At 38.6% G+C, this 23,201-nt stretch overlaps 1 protein-coding gene across 1 annotated transcript in view; it reads right to left on the minus strand.

Moving 5' to 3' along the window:
- LOC110175400 (CUB and sushi domain-containing protein 1) overlaps positions 1-12,587 on the minus strand; it is a 324,734-nt gene extending 312,147 nt beyond the window's left edge. Inside the window, 1 exon segment of the mRNA XM_055154309.1 lies at positions 12,452-12,587. Within this exon segment, the coding sequence (XP_055010284.1) occupies positions 12,452-12,587 (136 nt within the window).
- Between the last annotated feature and the right edge of the window lie 10,614 nt (positions 12,588-23,201).

The raw sequence follows: 23,201 nt of genomic DNA on the forward strand, positions 1-23,201 counted from the left end.
CTCTTTTACACTGCATGGGCTCAGAGGAGGGGAGAAATACTGGGTAAATGACATATTAACATATCAATTACTTAATAACAGTAGCCAAAAGAGCCCAATCAGCTTTTGTCTATACTATACATAGCCTTGTAGGGACCATTACCATCTGACCATGGTATTCTGTCCAGAGAGAGTTGGCCCATGTTTCAGTATCAAAGCTTTCTGGATGACTAATAGACCAATTACAAACAAACAAGTGCGACTAGATATCATTATAAGGTACCACATGCAACCCAAAAACAGATAGTACTCATTGGGTTAAAGCCTGGCTTAAAGTATACCTTCAGCTGGATCTTAATTTAACTTTTGTAAAAGTCTAAATGTGCACAAAAATGCATCTGCAAATATCATAAGAAAAATAGGTTATGTTTGACTATTTTAAACCAAGACAGAATCCCGCATCATAATTTCATTTAACAATTTGATTCACTGTTATCCAACAGTGAATCCTTTGAGATAAGCAATCAGTAAATTGTAAACTTGTGAATGCAGGAAGTTGATATCTGAGGTTACATAACATAAATTACGGCACATATCACATTACTTTATGGCATAATTATAGGGTAACACAATATGCATGGAAATCTAATGATTGATAGACTTTATACATATAAATTAAGTAATTACTGAAGTGACACTGTTAGTGACTGGCTCACACAGCACAGAGAAGCATATAGCTCACTCGCCATTACAAGCCATTATCCATTTCCAATTTTCTGGCCATAATTCTCAGGTAGAATATCCGTCTTCTTGTAATTAGTGGCTTCTTCCCATCAAAGCCATATTACTGTAGACAATGGATATGAACAGGAACAATGTGCATCGATTCACTGGACTGAGAAATGTGCAACTGACAGGCAACTGCTCAATTATTTCTCTAAAGTGGAAACGGAAAGAGGGGATTGTTAAAGGTGCATTATGTAACTTTTTCTGGTTAATGATCCACCACCTGATTCTTCCCATGGAATTTTAAGTGCTTGGTGACATCACAAAAGACTGCAGAAAGAGTTTGAGGAGTGGATTCCTGTTAGACCAATCACGGTGTTCCTTATAACAACAGGGATTGCTGGTATGCTCATGGGTTTCAGCTTCATGTTACATGATGCCATTCTGAAGATGGTTGACTATTCAAAAGACATAATATTTTGTTCTGAATTGTTAATTGCTATGGCAACAGTTCCAACTTTTCATCATTCTGGACCATAGACTGTATAAAGAAGTAGACAAAGGAGGAGGGAGTCTGATGTCCCCCATAGCATTAATAAAGCTCTAATAAATAATAGCTCTAATAAAGTTCACAATGTTAACAGTTATGGGGTGAATTTGGAACCAGGTTCCATATTAGGAATACAAATTTATTAATGGACAAAATGTTGAAATAAAAGCATCAGGATCATGTAGAGTGGGTTAATATAAACATTTAAGACCAAAATGATGGCTCACTACAGCAGTTACAGAGAGAAGGGGTGACAATTTCTCAATGTAAAGTCAATTGGAAACAATCGATGGAGCCAGAAGCGCCTCCATGAACACTTCCTATTTAGAATGAGGCAGCTAGCTTTGTCCATTTACAGTCTATGTTCTGGACTCATGGATAAAATATAGCTTAAATGCTACTCCAATAAGAGAATCTAGAGATATTCCAGTTCTAAAAAGACTATCGTGAATGTTCCTCAACCAGAATAAGATGAAATGGGGTAGAAGTCAGAAAAATAGATTTGAAGCCACGTAGCAGTGAGGACGTGGGAGTGAGAGAGCTGTAGTCGGGGGTGTGTGGACCGTAAAAGGATGGAGCAGTGAGAAGGGGAGCGCATTATATCAGATCTGAGTGGAGGAAGTCATTTAGTTAAATTTAGCCATCATTTAGAAAGCTCTCTGTGCCCTAAACAGCTCCTCACCAGCAGGACACAAAAACACAGAAAGACTCCTCTCAGAAACATCCCGAGTGAGAGGAGGAGGAGAGATGAGGAAGAGGACAAAAAGTCAAGTTAAATTGAATCTTTTTCTAATTGGCCTGACTCATTTCCATTTAAAAACAGCAGGGTAAAACACAAAGCTCACTCATACATAGATGATAAAACAACCTCTCACAAACATCTACCCTTGAACTGCTGCTCTGTATTGTAATTGGTAATGAGGACAAAGTGTCATCTGGAACAAATCGCTAAAGCAAACTGTAATTACTGAACTATTCAATGTATTGACAGCATACTCATGAAAAATCATGTTCAGTGTTTGATAAGGGAGTATAGGCATGTACTACTTAGACCTGTCACGCTAACAAATTTTGTAATACAACATATTTATTGCTAAATAGATATATTGCAATAAATGATAATATTAAAACTATATAATGACAATAGAAAAAAATTACAGTATCACTAAAAGGATAAAGTGCAACAAATAAATAGAAAAATTAAGCAATAATGAGCCATAGAAGTTACTTATTCAACCTTCTGTAGCTCAAATCCTAGTGTATTACAACAAAAGTAACAAAACCTGGAGAAAAAGTACCCACAAGAAATACTGAGCTTCAAAATATATTGTTCCAACTTTAATATACTGAATGATAAGTCGATATAGTAATTATTGTGACAAGCAATGAAATGTAACTGTAAATTTTCTGACGAAATGTCTGCCACCTGCTTGGGCATTACGTGCCAATGAGTACAGACCACTGAGAACAATACCACGTCATCTATGGTTCATCTTCCAGATCTTATTATACTTCCACAGTAACATTCCAGGAAACACAACGACATCTCCCTGGAGAAAAGCAGAAAGCAGAACCTCCACCAGAAATGTTGCTGTTATGTAACTAACAGAGCATGATATAATAATAATCAGTTAAGTTTATTATTTATTTTAAACATCACCAGACAAACCATGGCCTTGTTGTAGACCTTCACTATTTATACCGTATTAGCATATATATATATATATATATATATATATATATATATATATATATATATATATATATATATATATATATATATATATATATATATATATATATATATATATATATATATATATATATATATATCGCACACACACACACACACACATACATATTTGTTTAGAAACATGTTTCAACATTTAATGTTCTGACTTGTACAAAAGCTGCAGTCCATTCTGACCAGAGCAACTGGCTCAGATTTGCAGAACATACAACAAGGAAGTGGTCCAGAGCCTCCCGAAAGCATTGGAGAGAAGGATAGAGGAGCAGGCTGGCTACTCAACACCTCTGTGTTCTGTCTTAGTCAGTGCAGTGACGTCAGCTTTTTAACAGCATTGGTGTCAAATCTGGCCTCCCTCATGTTTCCAGCACCAGAACCAAAAATCTGAGTCCTGAAGCTCATTTGTTTCCGCACTGATCATCATCAGTATCTATATTTTGGCACTGCCTACATTTTGAGCACTGCCGCAGTTTTTCTTGTACCGCTCAAGAAACAGTGAGTCACATAATAATGTTTCTGAATGCTCACAGTGTTCCTAGTCAAATGAAAGCAAGTCACCTAAAAGACTGATCATGGGGGTTTCAGCCAGACAAATATATTATAGCTGGATGAAAAATGGACAGCGCATAACCATAAGAAGTACATTAAGTTTAATCATGGTCATTACAGCATTCGGCTTTGCTTTGCATTTGGTCTTGAATTATTAATGTGACAGAAAAAAAACTAGCTCCACTGCTTCTGGTGAGTATAAGCTTTATACACAATAAGGGCTCATACTATAGAGGCCATTACTCTATTGATCTTTGGCATGTATGTGACTTCATACAAATATATTATTCAGTATCATTTGTCATCTTAACTGCTGCCATTTACAAATTCAGAAGCGAATGGGTTAGTGTTGTTTATATGATCAGCTCATAATAGAAATAGTCTCACTTGATTCATTACAAACAGCACAAATACGTGATACACTGTTTCAAAAATAACAAATGTTTTAATGTGTTATGCTTTAGGAATAGTTAGCTTTTTGGACAGAATGAGCATCACTAGCCGCTGTGTTGTGATCCCTAGTGAGAGTTAGCAAATACATAGGATTAACATACATTATTTGTGTTTATTTAGATTGTGATTGTAATTGTAATTTAGTTAGAATTATGTGCTATTTGGCAGTTCACATTTCCATCTTATTGAAACACTGACCATCCCAGAGTGACTGGTGGGTGTCATCAGGGCTGGTACAGTAGCTGCTTTAAGCGGCTTGGCACTTGCAGTATGTGCAGCCTAAAGCTTCCACTCTCAGAGATAATGGCTTATTGTCTGCTTCCCCTCAACCATCAACAGATTAGAGCCGTGTCGACATGCGGCTCTGCCTCTGCATTCTCTTTACCTCCTGTGCACACCATAGCACACGCCTCATCATTCTGAACATGCCTCTATTTTCACACACCATCTTCATTCTCTTTCTGCCACAAACAGCAAAAGTGCAGTGTCAGCCCAGGCCTCCCCCTTACAATCTACAGTCCCCACCAAAAAGCTGTTTATAATAGCAGCAGCAGCTGATGTGGCCATCTGACATTCAGACAAACGATCTACGGAAGCCGCAAAGGAAATAGAGATGGGAGAAAAGCTTGGAGAGGGTTAGCGTGGACAAAAACAAGAAAGAAAGGGAAGATAGTGAGGCTGAGGTGCACTGAATAGTAGAAGTGTGGAGACAGCCGCAGATAGTAAGATAGAGAGGAGGAATATTGGCACAGGAAAGCGGTGAGGAAGAGGAAAAATATAAAAGGGTGCAAAAAGAGAGAGATGGGAATGTAATACGAGAAAGAAAGAGAGAAAAAGAGGGAAAGAGGGTTTGAACGAGAGAGGCAGAAAGACAGGGAGGAAGTACAGATGAAGGGGAGCACTAGAAGTAGATAGAGGCCAGGGGAGAGTGTGACAGTCGAGTTATTTCACTGGTCATATAGACATCTCAAAGAAAATGCCAACAACCTAATCAAAGAACTCCAAAGGGCACCAGCACAGAAATGGAGTGAGGAGGGAGAGGAGACCACGGGATGAGAGCAGCAAAGATCAGAAGAAATATTTTTAAATATAGTGTTTGGACGAGGCACAAGCAGTTTAAAGACAGATACCAAATTTACCAATTTTGCACGACATGATCATAGAAAAACAACTGATAAAGATGTGTTAGGTCAGGGAGGGAGACTGTGCTAAAGTGACGAAAAATAGATTTTCTGACTTTCCGACAATATTTCACCACTGTAAGATGAGAGATGAGAATTTAGAACATTTCCCCTGAACAGATCCCTAGTCCAATTAATGCTGCAGAAGTCTGTGTTCTTTGTGTGCACCTTGATGGCAATATTTCATTCTGGGTCACACGATTATAATAGAAGCTTTCAAAAAGTAAATTAAATGTTAAAATAAAATAGTGCTTTTTGACTCATGGCACTGGCCTCTACTGTGGCACTTGCATTAGTTCAGTTTCTATGGAAATCAAGTTAAAAGGAAAATAAATAAAGAAAACACAAATTATGTAGGCATGATTTATATAGCTAATATTTCTCAAGCATTTTGGAAATGGCCCCTTTAAGCTATGGCATTGTATTGAACAGGACAACAATGATTAATCGCAATAATCATGACGAGACAACTGTTAATTGCACTGGTACTTTGATCATCGTAATTGTTATCTGACTATACACACTCTAAAGCACATGCCAAAAGACCTTTATAAGAAAAACAGTGATATTATTTAATTCAAATGTCCAAAAATATAAATCATCAATCATTTATTTGTATATATCCTAGTGCAGTCTTCAAACACTCTTTTCTTCAACATTTTTTGGTTGAAAATATGTTTTAAAAATTTCAATATAGAATAAAAATAATCATGTGAGTAACTGAAAGCATATACATTTGAGTACAAAAAAAGCTTTTGTTAAGGCCGTAACATTGAACCTGGTATACCGCTCCGTATGACTCAGGGGCCCTGGGAGCATCGGCAGGCAGTCAGGCACACTCATACACAACCATGCTATGTTATTTAGCCATCATTTGTCAGAGAGAAGTAAGCGGTTGGCGATGTTCAGATTAAATGGCCTGTAAAGGACACTGCAACATCAATTTTCATACAGCTGTGAGTGAGTTTGTGTGACTGATTGGGATAAAGTGTGTGTGTATACTGCTGCTACAGTGAGAGGAGACTTGGATGCCTTTTACAACCTTGCCTTTATTATTACCTTATCATTGTGCTTTAGACCTGACTCGCCTGTAACATCCCTAACCCCCGTCCTGTTTGCTGCGCCTGCTCCGCTCCCTTTCTCCATCCATCTGGGAGCCTCCCCTCTGCAGCTGACACCGCGATATTGCGCCGTTTACACTTTGAGATGTCACTGTGGCATAAAAATCTCGCTGCATTGCCGGCTGACTGAACGGGTGAGTTGTTGCTGGTGTTTTCCAGTGCATTTATTATTTAATTAACTCTAATACAGTTTGGCTTAATTGGATTCAGCAGGAAATTAGAGGTTAAATGCTCGATTTCTCCCAAGGATGCCACACAGATGCCTTGAAAATAAACAACAGTTGCGGTTAAATGGAAATAAACAAAACCTAAAAGTTTAACAACTTGTAATTTAGCAGAAACTGTGAAGCTGGTGCCCCTGTTATGCCACGGAAAGCTCTATGGGTAAACACAGTTAATAACACTGTCAGTTAAGTCATTGTCTGTGTAATCCTGCAGGTACCCAGGTGAGGTGCATAGTAAAAAGTTTTAACTTAGTTAACTGAACTATCTAATAAAAAACAAAGTCTCTTAGATGGGAAGCAAAACCTCTTCAACTCCAACTCAATCTTAGTCCAGCCTTTTGCTAAAACAGAGGTCTTTAACTGTCTTACGCTTTGCCTCTCTCACTCCACAGACCTACGCTGAATAGATAAACTTGCATATCCATCCGTTAACACAATTAAGCAGCACCGAAGTCACTCCATCCACCTAGCAACCAGTCGTCACCGCATGCGTAAATCAGGGTGACAGTCCGTCAGTCAGTGCCGGCTGGTCGTTTCTTCCCCACCCTTTCTCTCTCTTTCATTCTGTCTGTTTCTTTCTCTCTCTCTCCCTGCTTCTGTGTGTGCCTCTCTATCTCTTTTGCTCTGTCTGCCTCTCTCGCCTGTGGTCTGTGCTGCAGTGGCACAGTGCACTCAGAAAACCAACATTTATTAACACCAACTACAAACCTCTTCTTACAATGCTCATGCTCCCCTTCCCATTTTACTATGTCACCAAAATATAGGTTCAACAACTTCGAGCCGCCATTACACATCATTAAAAATGAATAGTATAGAAACTGTGCTGTTGTAGCAGCAATGGCCTGTGGCTAATGCATTTACCACAAACACACGCACTCCTAAACACATAACATGCTAGCTGCTGAGTATGGAAAAGATGGCACCTCTAACATAATTTGTCCGTCTACTTAGTCCCTGGCATGGGTTAACTTTAACACAAAGAGAATTCACACACAACCATTCCACCAAGCTCCAGCAAAGTCAGATGCCCTATGAGGTAATTCTACTCTGCAGGCCTCACAAGTCCTACAGTAGACGCTATCTGTATGGGGAGTGACAGCTAATAAAGCGGCAGGTATTGTCCAACACAGGTGCTAATAAAGTTAACAAAGAATAGGCCAACCTGAGGATTCATTATTATAAAGCAGGACATTTCTGTCTGTGCGTTCACTGTTTGACTCTCTCCCTAAAATCACATTAATGGATGAAAGTAGCTTCTCCTGCTGCTGACTCGTGGCTTTGAAATGGAAATGTAACTCATTGGCTCCATATGTAGAGCGAGTGTACACACACATACACATACAGTAGGTGTGCTGCAGTCTCACTCTGACACACAATGCCCTTAAACCACAGAAGAAGAGAGAAGTGAAGAAACACTAATGTAACATTAGTAGACACATTAGGCTCCCTAATGTTGGCCCACTAGCCAGCTATTAGCCCACAGCTTGTAAAGAATGTCATACTAAGTGTAAGGCATGGCAGAAATAACAACATTACTTAGGTTGCACATTAACGACATAGCCCCTTTAATTAGTTAATACCAATATATATGAGTTATGATTGCTTAATTAGACAGAGGGTACATTCTAATAACGCTTCTGAAGTGCTTTTGAGCAAAACCACTGCACCACTGCCTTCCAGATGACCCTCTTCTCTCTTGACTTGCTAATCACCATATTATTTTTGTCAGTGTTTCTCTGTAAGCTAGCCCAGGGGTATGACACCATAAGTAGTCCTCTTACATTGAGGCCAACATAAAAATAAGCCTTTTTCATTTCAATAAAGCCGATGTGCTGACACAGCCGCTGCAGCAGGTGCTGAGGTGGTCCAGCCTCACATTGTGGTGTTTCTATTTCTGCCATATGTTTCAACACATTGCTATGAAACACTATATAGTAATAACTTTCAAATTTAAAAGTATATAATGACACAAAATAATGGCATTTGTTAATATAAACAATACATGTAGTTTAAAAAATAATAAATGCACTACTATACAACTTCGATAGAGCTATGCAATCACTTTGTTGCAATAAATACGCTTACACAAAAAACTGATGAACACGTTTGATAAGAGACATCATCAATGTCTTGCAGCTGCAGAAACAAGTCTACTGAGCAGAAAGGTGGTTTTGTACACAGGCACTCCGTGTCTTCCAATCTAACTGCATTTTATGATCTGATCCATATAAAAAGGCTTGATTTACTGCACAATTTGTCAAATTAAATTTGGATATTGGTTTTCATGGATGTCATACATTTGAACAGACCTTTTCTGATAAACACCAGTCAAGTGCTTCATTTCATGCCTATTTTTGGCATTGACAGCTGAGTAATGCAGCGTTATGAAATAGTTCTCATCTCCCACTGCAGCAAGGTGCCTTCTCCATGAGGTCCAGGCAAACAGCAACAAACTGCTCAGACCAGAGTACAGCCTCTTGTCTTATGGCTAAAGCATCAGATCTACAAGGGCAACTGTCGTGCTACTACAAGAGAAATTACATTGTTACAATAATGTCAATAATGGTGAACTGCACTCAAACCAGCCAACTTTGTCTGAAAAAAATAGTGCCATAGCACAGTATGAAGTGCAATGAAATAACCCCAGCACATATCAAGTTGTAACTGACAAAAACAGATGAAAGGGGAAAAAAAATTTAATGTTAAATTTTTGTGCGGCACAAGTCACGTTAAACACATTCAGCTCATATGTGCAATGCCAGTGCATGCATCAAATGTGCAAATTAGACTTTTTCAGTATAAATGATGGATGATTGGAGACGGTGCTGATACAGACAATGGGCAGTGAAAATGCAGAAGTTAATGTTTACACATTTAGAAAACATAAGCTCTGGAGAAGACAGCGCTTAATGTAATGCGCAGTAAAATACCATTAGGTCAGGTATATTCTTTCATGGTGTCAGTAATGCAGTTTTCCTGATATATACATGCTCGTTCATGTCCTTTGTGTCACCATCTAATTGTAATATCTGATTAATGTACTCATGTATTTACAACAAGTATGGAGATTTTCAATGCCATACATTAATATCAGTAGACTTTAGTGGCCTGTTGGTGCCTGCCTTAGGTCAGACTGGTGAAATTCCCTACTATATCTCACATATATAAATCCAGAGGAGACAGAGTTATGATGTCATTACTTAATGCTAGACATTACTAGCTGAGCAGCACAAGATGGAGAAGTCATTCTTGATTAATCGCGTCTGCTGGGGAATACATTTTCATTTTTTCTTCCACTTAGACTACCCCTGCTGCTTGTCTGTGCCTCTTCCTCCCCACTGTCCCCATCTTTCATCCAGCCTTCTTAACTCTCTCTATTCTTACCAATTCTTCTCACATAGTTTAGTTTTTCTGCATTTTATAACTTCACTGCTCTGTCTGTATCTAGGCCAGCTAAAACTAAAATACTGTTACTTTCTTTAGCATCACGAGCCTAGTTTGTATACAGCGTGTTCTTTGATCATTTCTCAATATTGACTTTATGCCATATCCCCTCCCTATTGGCTCAGGCTTACAACTAGCATAAATACAGTAGGTAGTGTAAGTAGTAATCTGTTTTATGACTTAATTAACTATATTTTAGAGGTATTTTAAAGTTTAGCACAAACAATTGCTTGGTTAAGTTATTAAAGAGACATTTTGTAAGATTTTTTGTTATAATTAGCTGCATATTCAACCACAGGAGTATCCAGGACTGTGTGTGTGTGTGTGTGTGTGTGTGTGTGTGTGTGTGTGTGTGTGTGTGTGTGTGTGTGTGTGTGTGTGTGTGTGTGTGTGTGTGTGTGTGTGTGTGTGTGTGTGTGTGTGTGTGTGTGTGTGTGCAAGTGTGTGTGACTTTTCCCATATGTGACAGATTAGTATGCCAGGCAGGGGACAGACAGCTACTTCCACTGTCTTGTTGTTTGGCATTGATTCAATGTCAGCTAATTGTCACTGCTGCATGAGGATAGTCTTTCCTGTTCTGCAGAATTGTGATGCATTTGAGTGTTTGTACAATGCAAAGCCTCCTACATATAGTAGACAGAAACATGTTTAAAGCTTTTAATCAGTGTCTACTGTAAAAGACCATTAAAGGGGAATGCAGAGAGCTCCAGTGTGTCTGTGTGGAGAAGTGATTAAAGCATGGCTTTAAAGCCCCAAGGGGAGTCTGAAGTGAACTTCTCAGACATGTTATTCTCCTTCTTCTCTCTGTTTATGTTTGTTTAGAGTTGGATGTGAAATGGCTGGTATTCTGCTCCTGTTGAATGTATTCAACAATATATCTATTTTAAATGTATCAAGCTGGGGCTGACAAACTCATTATAACAGTTGGATGCATGGACATTTTTAACAACCAATTACAATACTGTTTATGGCTACTCAAGACACAAATACCAAGCTTAGCAATGCTGGTAGAAATATACAAGAAGCTTTTCAAATAGCATGAAGAAATTTTGAACTTATATCTGACAAACTATGCATACAAAAAGCAGTTTTAACATTCTCCCACATCCACTTTCCCACTGGGCACTGAATTTGCACTTCAGTTCATGTCTGAAGATCCCTGACATTTTTAAGTGACATTTTCAGGAAAATCAATAATTAGCTGTACACTAGAATATAAAGTACAAGGATAATGTGAGAAAGTTCTCTACTTAGTAAGCATGTACATTAAACCTCCTTAATAAGAAAAAATACAGACAATATGTAGATGACAACGGACATACCAGGAATTCATTTTATAAACGGTGGTATATACAAAATGCTCCTTTATACCAGTGCATCTTTCTCAACCACACTGCCCATTATGACCCAGTGTGACGTAGGATCTGACAGGTTTGCATATTCAGGGATGGGGCACACAGAGACGCTATTGATAAACAGGATAACACTCACACAAAACGAGAAGACTGCTAACATGCCCATCCTCTGTGCCTCCATCTCCCCATCAGACTGCCCATGCCAGCTCCGTCACCACTGCAAACAGGCTGTTGACACGCTGCATCAGTGCCCTGTCATACCATCACATCCACTCACACTACTCATCTCCAGAGGAATCTTGGCTCCAAATACATGAAAGCTACATGGTCAAACATTTTCTTTGGGTTTGTGACAAATAGAATAAAATGTTGTTCAACTATTTTAATTGTTATTCACCATCAAGTCCAAGTTACACAGAAGAAACTCAAATTAATTTTTGAGGATAGCTATGCATTCCATGACTAGATGAAAAATGAGTGACTGTTTAATTACACCAAAAGTTTTTGTTTGTTTTTTTCTTTCTAGTAATCCTTCTTAAACAATTTTTGAGAAAAAACATTGCATCACTGCCTTCCAGATGACCCTCTCCTCTCTCATCTATTTAATCACCATTTTATTTTTGCCACTTCATGTATTTCATTTAGCTAGCTCAGGAGTACATTTCAAATTCAGTTTTGACAATTGTTAGACATTCCATGAGAAAAAAATACTCTAAACTTTTTAGGTTTTTTACATATTGTGTTTCTTAAAATAGTTTTGTTGAAAGAAAAGCCAACACTGTTCAACCCAAACACATGATAAACTATTTCTGGTGGTGAATGAACTCAATGGGATATAAATAGACCAGAGTGTTTAATGTCTCAAGTCCTAAACAGAGAATGCCTCCACTATTCACTAGATGTACCCCCTTTCAAAGTTGAGTACAATTCATCATTTTGAGACGTGATCCATCGTCTCCTAAAGCCTTCCTGGTAAGCGCGCTAACTCCCTGCGTGTACCAACAGCTCTCATGCTAAAACACAGAGACGTCAGCGATGAGGGCAGCTAACTGTTCCCAGCACCACACACACAAACTGCTGTGATGTACCCCTCCATACCCATTAAGAGTGGTTTGAACTTACCGTTTGTTGGTGACAGAGCCCCGAGGAGCAGCCCCAGCAGCAGCAGCGGGAGAAGCGGCAGGTCGTGTCTCAGCCTTGCCTTCACACGCAGTCCTCTCCTGGCCGGCATCTCCCCTAGCACTCCCAAATCCCTCATTTTGCTAGTTCAATAAATCCAAAGCTGGCTTAATTAAAAAGCCTTCTTCTTCTTTTCTGCCTGGTTGAGGGGGGAAGCTTGGAGGGGGGGGTTCAGGAGGTTGGCGGCCCCCCTCCTCCTTTCTTTCTGCTGCGTTTTCCTACGAACACCAGAACAAGCAAGGAATCAATCGCAAATATCCCAGATGCACTTGTCCATGTTAATGCGCGACGGGACGAGCGGTGGCCGGTGTGAGCTGTCATAGCCAGAGACAGAGCGAGAGAGAGAGCAGAGGAGGAGGAGGAGGAGGAGAAGAGAAAGAAAGAGATTGAGCAAAAGCAACGGTTAAATGAGATGCGGGGGTATAGGTCCGCGCAGTTCGGCGAGCTGGCGAAGACTGAGCGTGCAACACCGGCGGAGAGGAGGAGAGCGAGGAGGGAGAGAGAGAGACGGCACAGTACAAGGTGAGTGAAAGAGAGGAGGGGATGTGAAGATGATACAGAAAGCATCAAGCAAGGAAGCAACTACCAGGCTCAATTAAAATGCATGCCAAAAACAGTACTGTGCAAAAGGCTTAGATGGCTTTATATGAACCAAGATATATGGATCATTAAACATAAGGACAATTACTAAAACATTTGAAACTACAAGTAAAATCTAAAAGACCACATCATGTAAACAATGACACAGAAATAGACCAGTAAAGCCTTATCATGAGTTAAAAGAATTCTGAAGACATTTCTAAACCAGCGTAGATAGTCATTTAAGAAGCAGACGGAGTGTCAGGACCTGTGGAGGAGTGCTGTGTGAGCCACCCTAAAGTCAACCACAAGCCAGTTATTGATCTCAGGCCGTGGTGGTGTGAGCAGATCACTCTAACAAGATTACAGTACAACCAACAACACAGAGATTTAACCTGCCCGACCAATTGGTCCACTTCACTTCAGTAAATTTGAGATAACCTAAATTAAAGCTTATAACTGGAAAATAATTTCAGTGCACATCCTCATTAGGCCAGTTTCAGATAGATTTAGATTCTGAACACACCACATTTCATATAAAAAATAAATATATACTTAAAACAAAGGTGTTTACTAATTTGAGCCATGTTAAACTTGAACCTATTAAAAATGAAATATTAATATGGGCATTGACTGAATGACCTGTACTTTGTCATGTAGGACTTGAGTCCAGTAGTTCCCTCTTGTGGTGTAAGTACTTAAAAGGCTGAACAGATTTATACATAATTATACAATAATTTTTATGGTTTTATGGTTTTGTAAAATATATCTATTTCCCAACATAAACTTATTAATAAAAATGGCTTGAACGGGCATAAATTGAATTGTCACAAACAGTCATCTTGTTACAAACATAACACAAAAAAGTTGAGTGTATACTTTGATCATCATGTGAATACAGGTATACCAGATGTGCGTATTGGGTGTTTCTGTGCATGAGTGTGCATAAGGTGCAGAGTTCACAAATGTGTGTTTGTGTGGGTGGAGTCATTTCACAGCATTACTGTGAGTCATCCATCGAGCTGGAGCTGGAGCTCCGGTACTTAAGGCATTTTACATACATTTATTAAAAATAAACTGTGAGAAAGACACTCATTTCCAGCCTGTTCTATGTGTGTTTTTTGCTAAAGCGCAAGTGGTCAGAGGTCGAGTTGAATAGACCTCCAAATACAGGTCCCCTACAGAGCATCCTCTCAGGCAGCCAAAAATGACTGAGCTGATCCATGCAGCAGTGCAGTAAGGTTGCCATCTAGTGGTCATATGTATACTCCAGGGGGGGAGGGAGCCGAAGAGACAGTGCCTACTTTTAGAGGCATGCAAAGACAATACACATACAAACAAGCAGAAGGTGGGCTGCATATTAACACTATATGCATAATCAGGTCATAGTTCTAAATAAATTAACACAGAAATTCTAATATGGAATAAATATCCACAAGAATACAAGGGCTGTACATCCAATGAGACTGAACAACACCAGCTCAACACCAGCTCAAACAAAGGCACTGAGGAGCACTGCAGCCCATAGGCAAAGAGCAGGATCTGAGCAGCTCAAGGTGGAGCAAAACAACTGCTGGCTCCACAAACTTTGAATGCAAACATCTGGCTCAGTGCTTCAGTGTTCCCTATGACTGTGTTCATTAGAGCAATTAAGGAAGTCCACTGTGACTTTAAATGCCCTTGAAGGCACCTGCTGATTTGATCTGGGCAGAAACTTTCTAATTAGTGTTTCGCAGTTGTGGTGTGTAAGACTTTATACTTCAAGCTATTTCCTTCAAATAAAGTAACCCACTGCTATTAAACAAGGTCTAAGTCTAGGACTACATTCACATTGCAGGTCATATACTCACTGGATACTTTTCCAAGTTTCTCAGCCTCACAAGTTTCACCAGCATTTGTGCAAATTTACAGGTGTAAATTAGCAGGTGGTATAGCCAATCAGGGAAATGTTGATTCAGTATGGTTCAGCCAAATCAAAATAAATATCACAGGGACTGAAAAACATTACAGATTTCAGATAACTCTAGTCATCTGAGGTGGGAGAAATTTCATTTTGTACAAAATGACAAACAACCAATGACCTCATTTGTTTCACATACATCACTGAAATAAACAAATGTGATTGCACAGCCGCGTTTGAGCCTGGCTCAAGGCGTGACAGAGGGAGTGGTGATCAGACTGATACTGGATATGGACATTCTTTTTTAAGCTGCCCATTCTCTGTATGCTCATGTGTCACTCCCAGAATGTCCCTAGTGAATCAGATTTGTCTTGAGACTTGAGCAGATATGGAAATAGAAAAGTGTTATTATTGCATGTTTACACAAACATGTAACAAACAATTTTATATCTGAGATAGGATAAATGTTATTATTACTTTTTGTAAAGTGAGAAGTGGGCTTGCTATGGATTTTAAAAGCTAAATATTGGCATCGACCAATATGAGTTATAGGCCACAGCAACAGGCCAAATACTGTATCATCCATATTGGCCAATAGTACTTATGAGAGAGAACCGTTTTTAATTATTGTACCATCTGCACAGCATCTTTGAGTGTTTAAAACAGCACTATATTAAAAATGCACTATTATTAGGCCCGGGCCAAGGTATGAGAATCATCCCGGTGAGGGACTAATTAAAACTGGGTCTGGAGCATCAAATAGTAAACGAGAATGAACATGCCAGTGACCAGTATCAAAATGCTCAAGGCAATTTTTGAAGTTATATATATATATATTTTTTTATAATCATGAAAGAAAATCTGTTTGTTATGGACTTGTGAAAAAAATTACAGTAGACTAATTTGTGATGGGGAACAATGTGGCCCATTTCTAGGTTTTACTTTAAAGAAAAAAACAATGGTTTGAAAATCAGTTCCCATTATTATAATACAAGCCTCTTCCACCTCAAATTTGAAAACACATAAACAAAAAAAATAGATTTTATTTGACAAAACGTTCAAGTCTGGTAAAAATGTTTTTTTAAGTCTGTGAGAAAAAAAACAAACATCTGAAACTGTTCTGTGAAGCCACCTATGGGGCTGAAAAAAATTTCTAGTAGACAAACGGAATTTGGTCCACACATCCTCGATGTCATACTGAACATAAAAGCCAACAGGACAAGCCTCTATCTCCAGCTGTATGGGTGTGACAACTCACTGTCTACTGTATTACACTTTATGTGGGGCATAAACCCTGATAAGTTTACTTTTTCTAGATACAAGATGTGAACAGGCTTCTATGATAACGAAGCACGCCAGTAGAGTCAAAGCTGGTGCAAAGCTGAAGAGAACAGTTTGAAAGAACACTGGCATATATTCTGACTTTTGTGTCGTTTTGAGAGAAGAAAATGAGGAAAAAATGCTTGGAGAAAGAAGCATAAAAAAAAAGAAATCAGTGAAATGATGCTACAGGGCTGTGAAGTGGGGAAACTGGGGGTGTAGCAAGTCAACATATCAGGAGGAGGTGGTCTGAGGTTTACTGTAAAAACGGAGACGTAAGGGGGCGGAAATGGCGGTGATGAGGCCTGATGAGATGTGCTTAAGAGAGACATGATTTGTGCGATGAGGACAGAAAGAAAGGGTAGAGGAGCTCTTTTGGTGATGATCCAGGTTTAAGCATGGAGGAGGAAAGCAGAGCAGGCACTCAACAGAAGAGCCCACTGGAGGCTCGGAGGAGGTGTGTGCAGGGGTGGGAGGGGTGGGGGGTACACACAACGTATTATTGACTGAAGGCTTTTGGCGTTAATTGCATATTCCCTGTGATTGCTCTGTGAATTGCTATGGTGAATGAAAATAACTCTCCGTTTGCCAAAGCTGGAGGGAAGAGAAAGAAGATGAGGGGAAAAAACAGGAAGGAGAAAAAATGCATTTGAAATAGGCGTTGCAATCTCATCAAAGGAACATTATTCATTGATTGTTTAAAGTGTTCACTATGAATCATTCGATAAGTGCAGTTGTGAATACGTGTTAACTCGGAACAATGTGGAGATGTTTTAAAGAGGAACAAAGCAATGGGCGTTTACAGTTGGACACAAGCTCAAAACTATGGTTAAAGGTCTTACATTACACAGAATTTACTCTTGTGAGCTTTAAGCCATGTTAAAATGTTGTTTCCTCACCAAAAACATACCTGGAGTTGTGTTTTGCTACATTCACACATTTGAGTAACCCTGTATAATTAGTCTGCCTAAACTTCCAAAACTCAAAATGCTCTGTTCCACCTTGTGATGTAGTTGTAGTTTTCAAGCCAACAGCTACATTTTACATTTTGCTCAGCAAAGACTGGAAATTTCAGGGCTGATTCTAGCGATGGTGTATGGAGTTTAAAAACACGGTGCAGCACTTTTTGTATTACCACTTGACATGACAGGGTAGAACAGAGTGTTTTCTGTTTGAGTGAAAAACTCAGTCTAAATATGCAGGGTTTGTGTGTTAAATGTGTGAATGATGCAAAACACAAGTCTAGCTATGTTTTTGATGAGGAAACTTCATACATAGATTAGAAAATAGTGTAATATGGGCCCTTTAAGGTGATGGCTTTCTGGAATTTGATTCTGAATTTCAATTAGAGAGCAGGGGCCTTTAACTGTGCAATAGAATAATTATCCAAACTGATAATGTTGAAAGATATATTATTGTGATATTTTTGTGTGGAATTGACCCCAAAAAGTTTCTATAATAATCTTATGGTTTAAAGTCCTTGAAAATAATTACAACTTTTATAACTGAATAATGTGATCACTTCTTGATTCAATAAAAAATATTTATATTTAACTTGAATTCATGTGTGCTGAGACTGACTAAGAGCATATTAAGTTGTTGTTTTTTTATTCATACGGATAGGCTCAGTACAGAAATATTAACCACAAACTATGAAAAAATATATGCATTATGACTGTTAAACACATTCTACCACAGAATTCCTTCATTTCCTCTAGCTCAAAGAAGATTTTTTAACAAACAAAATAGCAAAAAAACCCAAAAACAAAACAAACAAAAAAAATACCAGGATCATGTAGAGCAGGTTAGTACAAACATTTTATGATCAAAATGACAAGGCTCACTGCAGCAGTTACAGAGAGAGGAGCAAAAATATTCCAATGCAAGTCAATGGGAGCCAGGGTCAGAAGGAGTCAGCTTGCAAGCAAACTTCCCATGTAGAATGCGGCAGGCAGCACGTTAGCTATGACAATTTATATATACAGTCTATGGGTATAAAGTATCCTCATCAAAAAATACCTGGAATTGTGCTTTGTTTCATTCATACATGTTTAACACAAAAATCTTGTATATTTAGCCTGAATAGAAAACATTCTATTCCACCTTGATATCATGTGGCAATAGAGGAAGTGCTCCATTGTGTTTTTAAACTCCATACACCTTCACTAGAATTGTCAGTCTCATTCTGTACTAAACAAAAGGTGAAAGGTAGCTGAAAACTACAGCTTCATGACATCACAAGAGAATTATTCCTTTATCTGTTGTTTTTATCAAGTCTTCTGGATGCAAAATGAGAACTTTGAATACAATCCAATTATTATAACATAAATTGCAAATCTAATCACAGTCGAAATGCTTGCCAGAAAAAAAAAAAAATAAATAAAAACACTATTATATCTTTTTCTCAAATCGTGCAGCCACTGTACTACCTTGTCTAATTTGTCATGTGTCAGGAAACAGTCACAGGAGTCTGTTGGAGAATGAGCTTCTATTCCCATCTAATCTTTTGTGGAGAGAGGGATCAGAATTGTCCATAATGGAGAGTGATTTGTCCAGTAGTATCAACGGTTTCCTTCATTTATTGTTTTAAGTATTCACTGGTGCTTTGAAAAAACTTTTAACCCAAGAGTATAGTTTAAAAATGATATAAAGGTTCAGACAATTTGCCTGTTTAAGTCAGTTAGTTTGCTGCCCTCTTTTCCCAATGCTTTGACAAACAGCACAGGTTCACAGCGATATCCACAATAGTGCATTAGTGGCACATGTGTCGAGGATCAATTTCAATTCTGCAGTTGAGGAACAAATCAGCTCAGCTCTCTCATCTGCTCCAGCTCTGTCTCTGCCCACCTTTCTCTATTGATCCTGTCACTCTCCCATCATCCCTCACTCTACTCTTAACATGCTTCACTTTTATATTATCTGCAGTCATATGTTGTGTTTTTCTTTTCTCTATGTTTTCTCTCATCTTTGTGCAAAAGTACTGACCCAACTCTAGATCCACACGCACCTCATTAAATGAAGTTAATTTCCAATCCATGAAAAGCTATTGACCCTGTGCAGAGGTTGCACACATTGTCAATTGTATTGAGCAGTGCATTTCTGTATGCCTGTCTGCCTCTCACTTTGATCAGCTGTCCTGCATCACTCTACCTGGCTCTCTATCCAAGTCCTGCTCTTGGAAGAGGAGTTTATTTAGCTGTGTGTTAATCCAAAAGTGTTTTTTGCTTTTTGCATATTTTTAATGATGGGCTGTCACCACCAGGATGTTTGCACTCTCCAAATCCTTTGGATCAACTGTTAGTCAGCAGGGGAAATACACCACGATGTCTTTTCCAATTTAATCACTATTGATTGCACCTAAGTTTGTAAAAGACTATACAACTTTCTCCACAAACTAAAAACAGTCCATGAAAAACAACTATTTGAATCAATTTATTCTATATTAAACGTGCACTATGTAAGTTTTCTGGTAAGGGGTCAGCTACCTGTTTGACTCGATGGAGATGTTATTGCTTTGTATGGAATATTGTAAGGAATTTAGCATGCACTGAACATTTATTAATGCCATCCTGTGGATCATTCCAGGCAAAGCAATACCATCTTCATGGACTAAAGCAGGTTTTGGTCTCTCCACCAAAAAAGGTACATAGTGCATCTTTAGCTAAAGTATGTAATACTCTGTAATAATGTGTATTACTGAAAATTGAAAAGGTCTGATCAATCATCTAAATCAAAAGGTCTCCCCTCCTTCTCCAGTCAAAGCTCCTTCATACGTTTCTGAATTTGAATTCTTGTTGCCAATTGAATTACTATTCTTTCTTACCTGATAATAGTATGACCAACCCACATCGCCCAACAACAGACAATAAGATGGAGTAGCTGTTTTACATTTGCCTTTTTTGCATTACAGGTAGATCTGAAAACTACAGAGAAAAATGAAAAAAAAAGCTGAAATGGAATCAACAAATTAAAAAGTCTAATGGGGCTTGGGGGTCAATATTCCATCATAGTGATCAATAAGGGACAATGATAACCCCGCTAACCTCCTCAGTGCCACCCCTGTCATGCTCCCATCACATCCATTTTCATTTATCACAGAGCAATAGGGAAGGACTCAGTACACTCAAATACAGCTAAAGGAGCTTTTCAAATACATCTATGTAAATCAGTTTTCATCTTTTCAAATCACAATGACAAATCTTTTTTTTTTTTTAATGTTTAAATCCAGGCTAAGGACAGTTGTGTTTGGCTGGTCATATGACTCACAGCACTCTGCTCTCTTCTTTTAAGAGTTAATTTTATGATTTTATATTTTGTTTGTACTTGATTTAAATGTTTTTCTTATACTGTAAAACACTTTGAATTACTTTGTGAATTGTGCTATACAAAGAACTTGCCTTGCCTAGTAGTATTATGATAAACTTATGTACAGGGGTTAAATGTTTAATTCTGCTGTTTGTTTAAAGCAATTCATGTTTTTGATGTTTCTTATTTAGAAAAGGTTACTGGAATAACCCTGCTCTATGGTTATTATTAGTGCTGGGAATGACAGAGTCCCTCATGAGTCGATATGATACACAATACATGATATCACGATACAGTATTATCACTATATGGGAGTAGTGTGAGGTGACCTTTATAGGAAGGCAAGCAGACCTGGGGTGAACATCAATATTTAGTCGATAACAATTTAATAATGTCACTTTTTATGCAAACTACATTGCAAATTAGAATATTTATTTTTACTCATATTAATTGCATATTTACTGGGCCATTTTTGAGTCAAATTAGAGCAGCCCAGACCATATAATTTATTAATATTTGTATATATTGGATTGTATTTGACACCATCTTTGTACAAATAGGGCTATTTTTGTTTTTACTCCTACACCTTATTTTTGCAGTTGAGACTTCAGGACTGTTGCTATCTATGTATTTATTATAATGCATTTAGAAACCATATTAGTGACATATGACAGCTCTACACATGTGTAATGTACTTACTACACAAAATGTACATTCATGAAGATCAGGGAGAGATACTAACAACAACAGTGCACTGATCACACAGGTGCACTTATAATACAGCCTGATGGGTCATACAGTCCTGCATTAGAACAGCGAGTTATCACTCACCTCTCACAGCACAGATGGAAAACTACGCCTTTCCTGAAGAAACGTCCTGTATTTAACTGAAGCGGAGTAGTTCCAGAGCACACACTTTTCTCCACATGTGTGTAACAGTGCTGTTATTCCACTGACACAGTCACTCCTTCATAAACTCACAGACAAGGAGGAATCCTCACTGCCTCAGCCGCTCACTTCACGGCTATGTCCAGATCCTCCATTTCACACAAACTAGCCCTGAAACCAACTCACTGTTTCATTAAATTACTGCCTATTTCTAACTAACATCTAATCATTACAAACTTGTTGCTAAAACCAGGTTATGTTTAGATACTTGTGTTGAAACTTAGCATTACTGTTGTCGACTCCTGCAGAACATGCTCACATTTCCAGTTCCCGTACATGAAGATGTGGGTTTATTGAGCACTGTTTGTTTAAAACCTCATCTCACATTCATCTCTGATCAGCTGAGGTAAATAGCTGAGCCGTTGTCTCACATGTATTCACATTCCCTTACATACACTGCCTTCATTGCACCTCATTCTTTTTCTTTTACTCTAAGTGGGGAATCTGTACAAAATAAAGTTGTTTATGGTTTACCATTCCTCTTCTTACACAACTCTGGTATCTAGAAATCTTCAAAGTATGACTACTGGTGGCCAACACGGCAAATAAACAAGTTGACACAGCTGTAACTTACACATCATAATACGCATTCACACACACACACACCAACGCATAGAACTGATTGCTGTCCAGATCAACACTTATTTAATACAATCAGTAATATCTGAGTCATATTGTGGTGTTAAGAGACCTGTGGACAGCTCCTATTCTACACTAATGGAAATGAGCGATAGGCTACATTATAATCATTCATCAGGTTCATTAAATAATACACAGTAAAACAGGGGGAATTAGGTATGGAAGGCAGTGAGAAATGGAATGACTATCGCACACTACAGTGGAGTAACATTAACATAATTATCATAACGGTCAACACAGAGTTCATTAAGGCTTCCTGAGGTAATGAATGACAGAGGTGATGACAGATGTGTTCTAACTTCCATCCTGCTTAAAAACTTACAATGGTATAAGGGTCATGAATCAAGCAGTGCTAGCCTTTTTTAATTATTAGCAAAAAATCGAAATGCAGTACTATTAAAAATCATTATGTACCATACAAAGCATGTCCATGAATAAAATGTAAAGACGGTAGCTTACAGCATTGCAAAACTAGTCCACAGCCCTGAACATGAGATGACGTTTTTGTAGCCAAATGAAATAGCCAATCGGAGGAGAGCCATTCTAGCCTATCAGAGGTGCCTTCCCCAACTATCCTACGGTTCGCAAATACGCCTCCGGTTGTAAGAGCACATGTAGAATGCATGGGGTGGAAAGCATGTCATGGAAAGCCGCGCTCTTAACATGTGCCTTCAGGCCTCCGTAGAAAGGCAAAACAACACAAGTAAATGGGATGTTCAGAAATACGGTTGTTGCAGTTTGCTCAGTGACCAAGGGCCTCATTTATAAAGAACTGCGTAAAAGTTGTCTTAAGCTAGTGCGTACTCCTAGTGGCCGCGAGAGGCATGTGCCATGCAAACTCCAAGTTTACAATACTCACCGCAGGCACGCAATCTGTAAATTTAAACCCACGTCACACCCTCTCCACACCTCCACCTCACCAGAAAAGTACTATGTAAAGAGACTCGCGAATGAGATTTTCCTAAACATGAGCCGATAATCAGTGGGTTTGACCAAGAGACA

The sequence above is a fragment of the Boleophthalmus pectinirostris genome, unplaced genomic scaffold (genome assembly GCF_026225935.1).
Source record: "Boleophthalmus pectinirostris isolate CB_2022bp ecotype Guang Dong unplaced genomic scaffold, ASM2622593v1 HiC_scaffold_19, whole genome shotgun sequence".
NCBI lineage: Eukaryota > Metazoa > Chordata > Actinopteri > Gobiiformes > Gobiidae > Boleophthalmus > Boleophthalmus pectinirostris.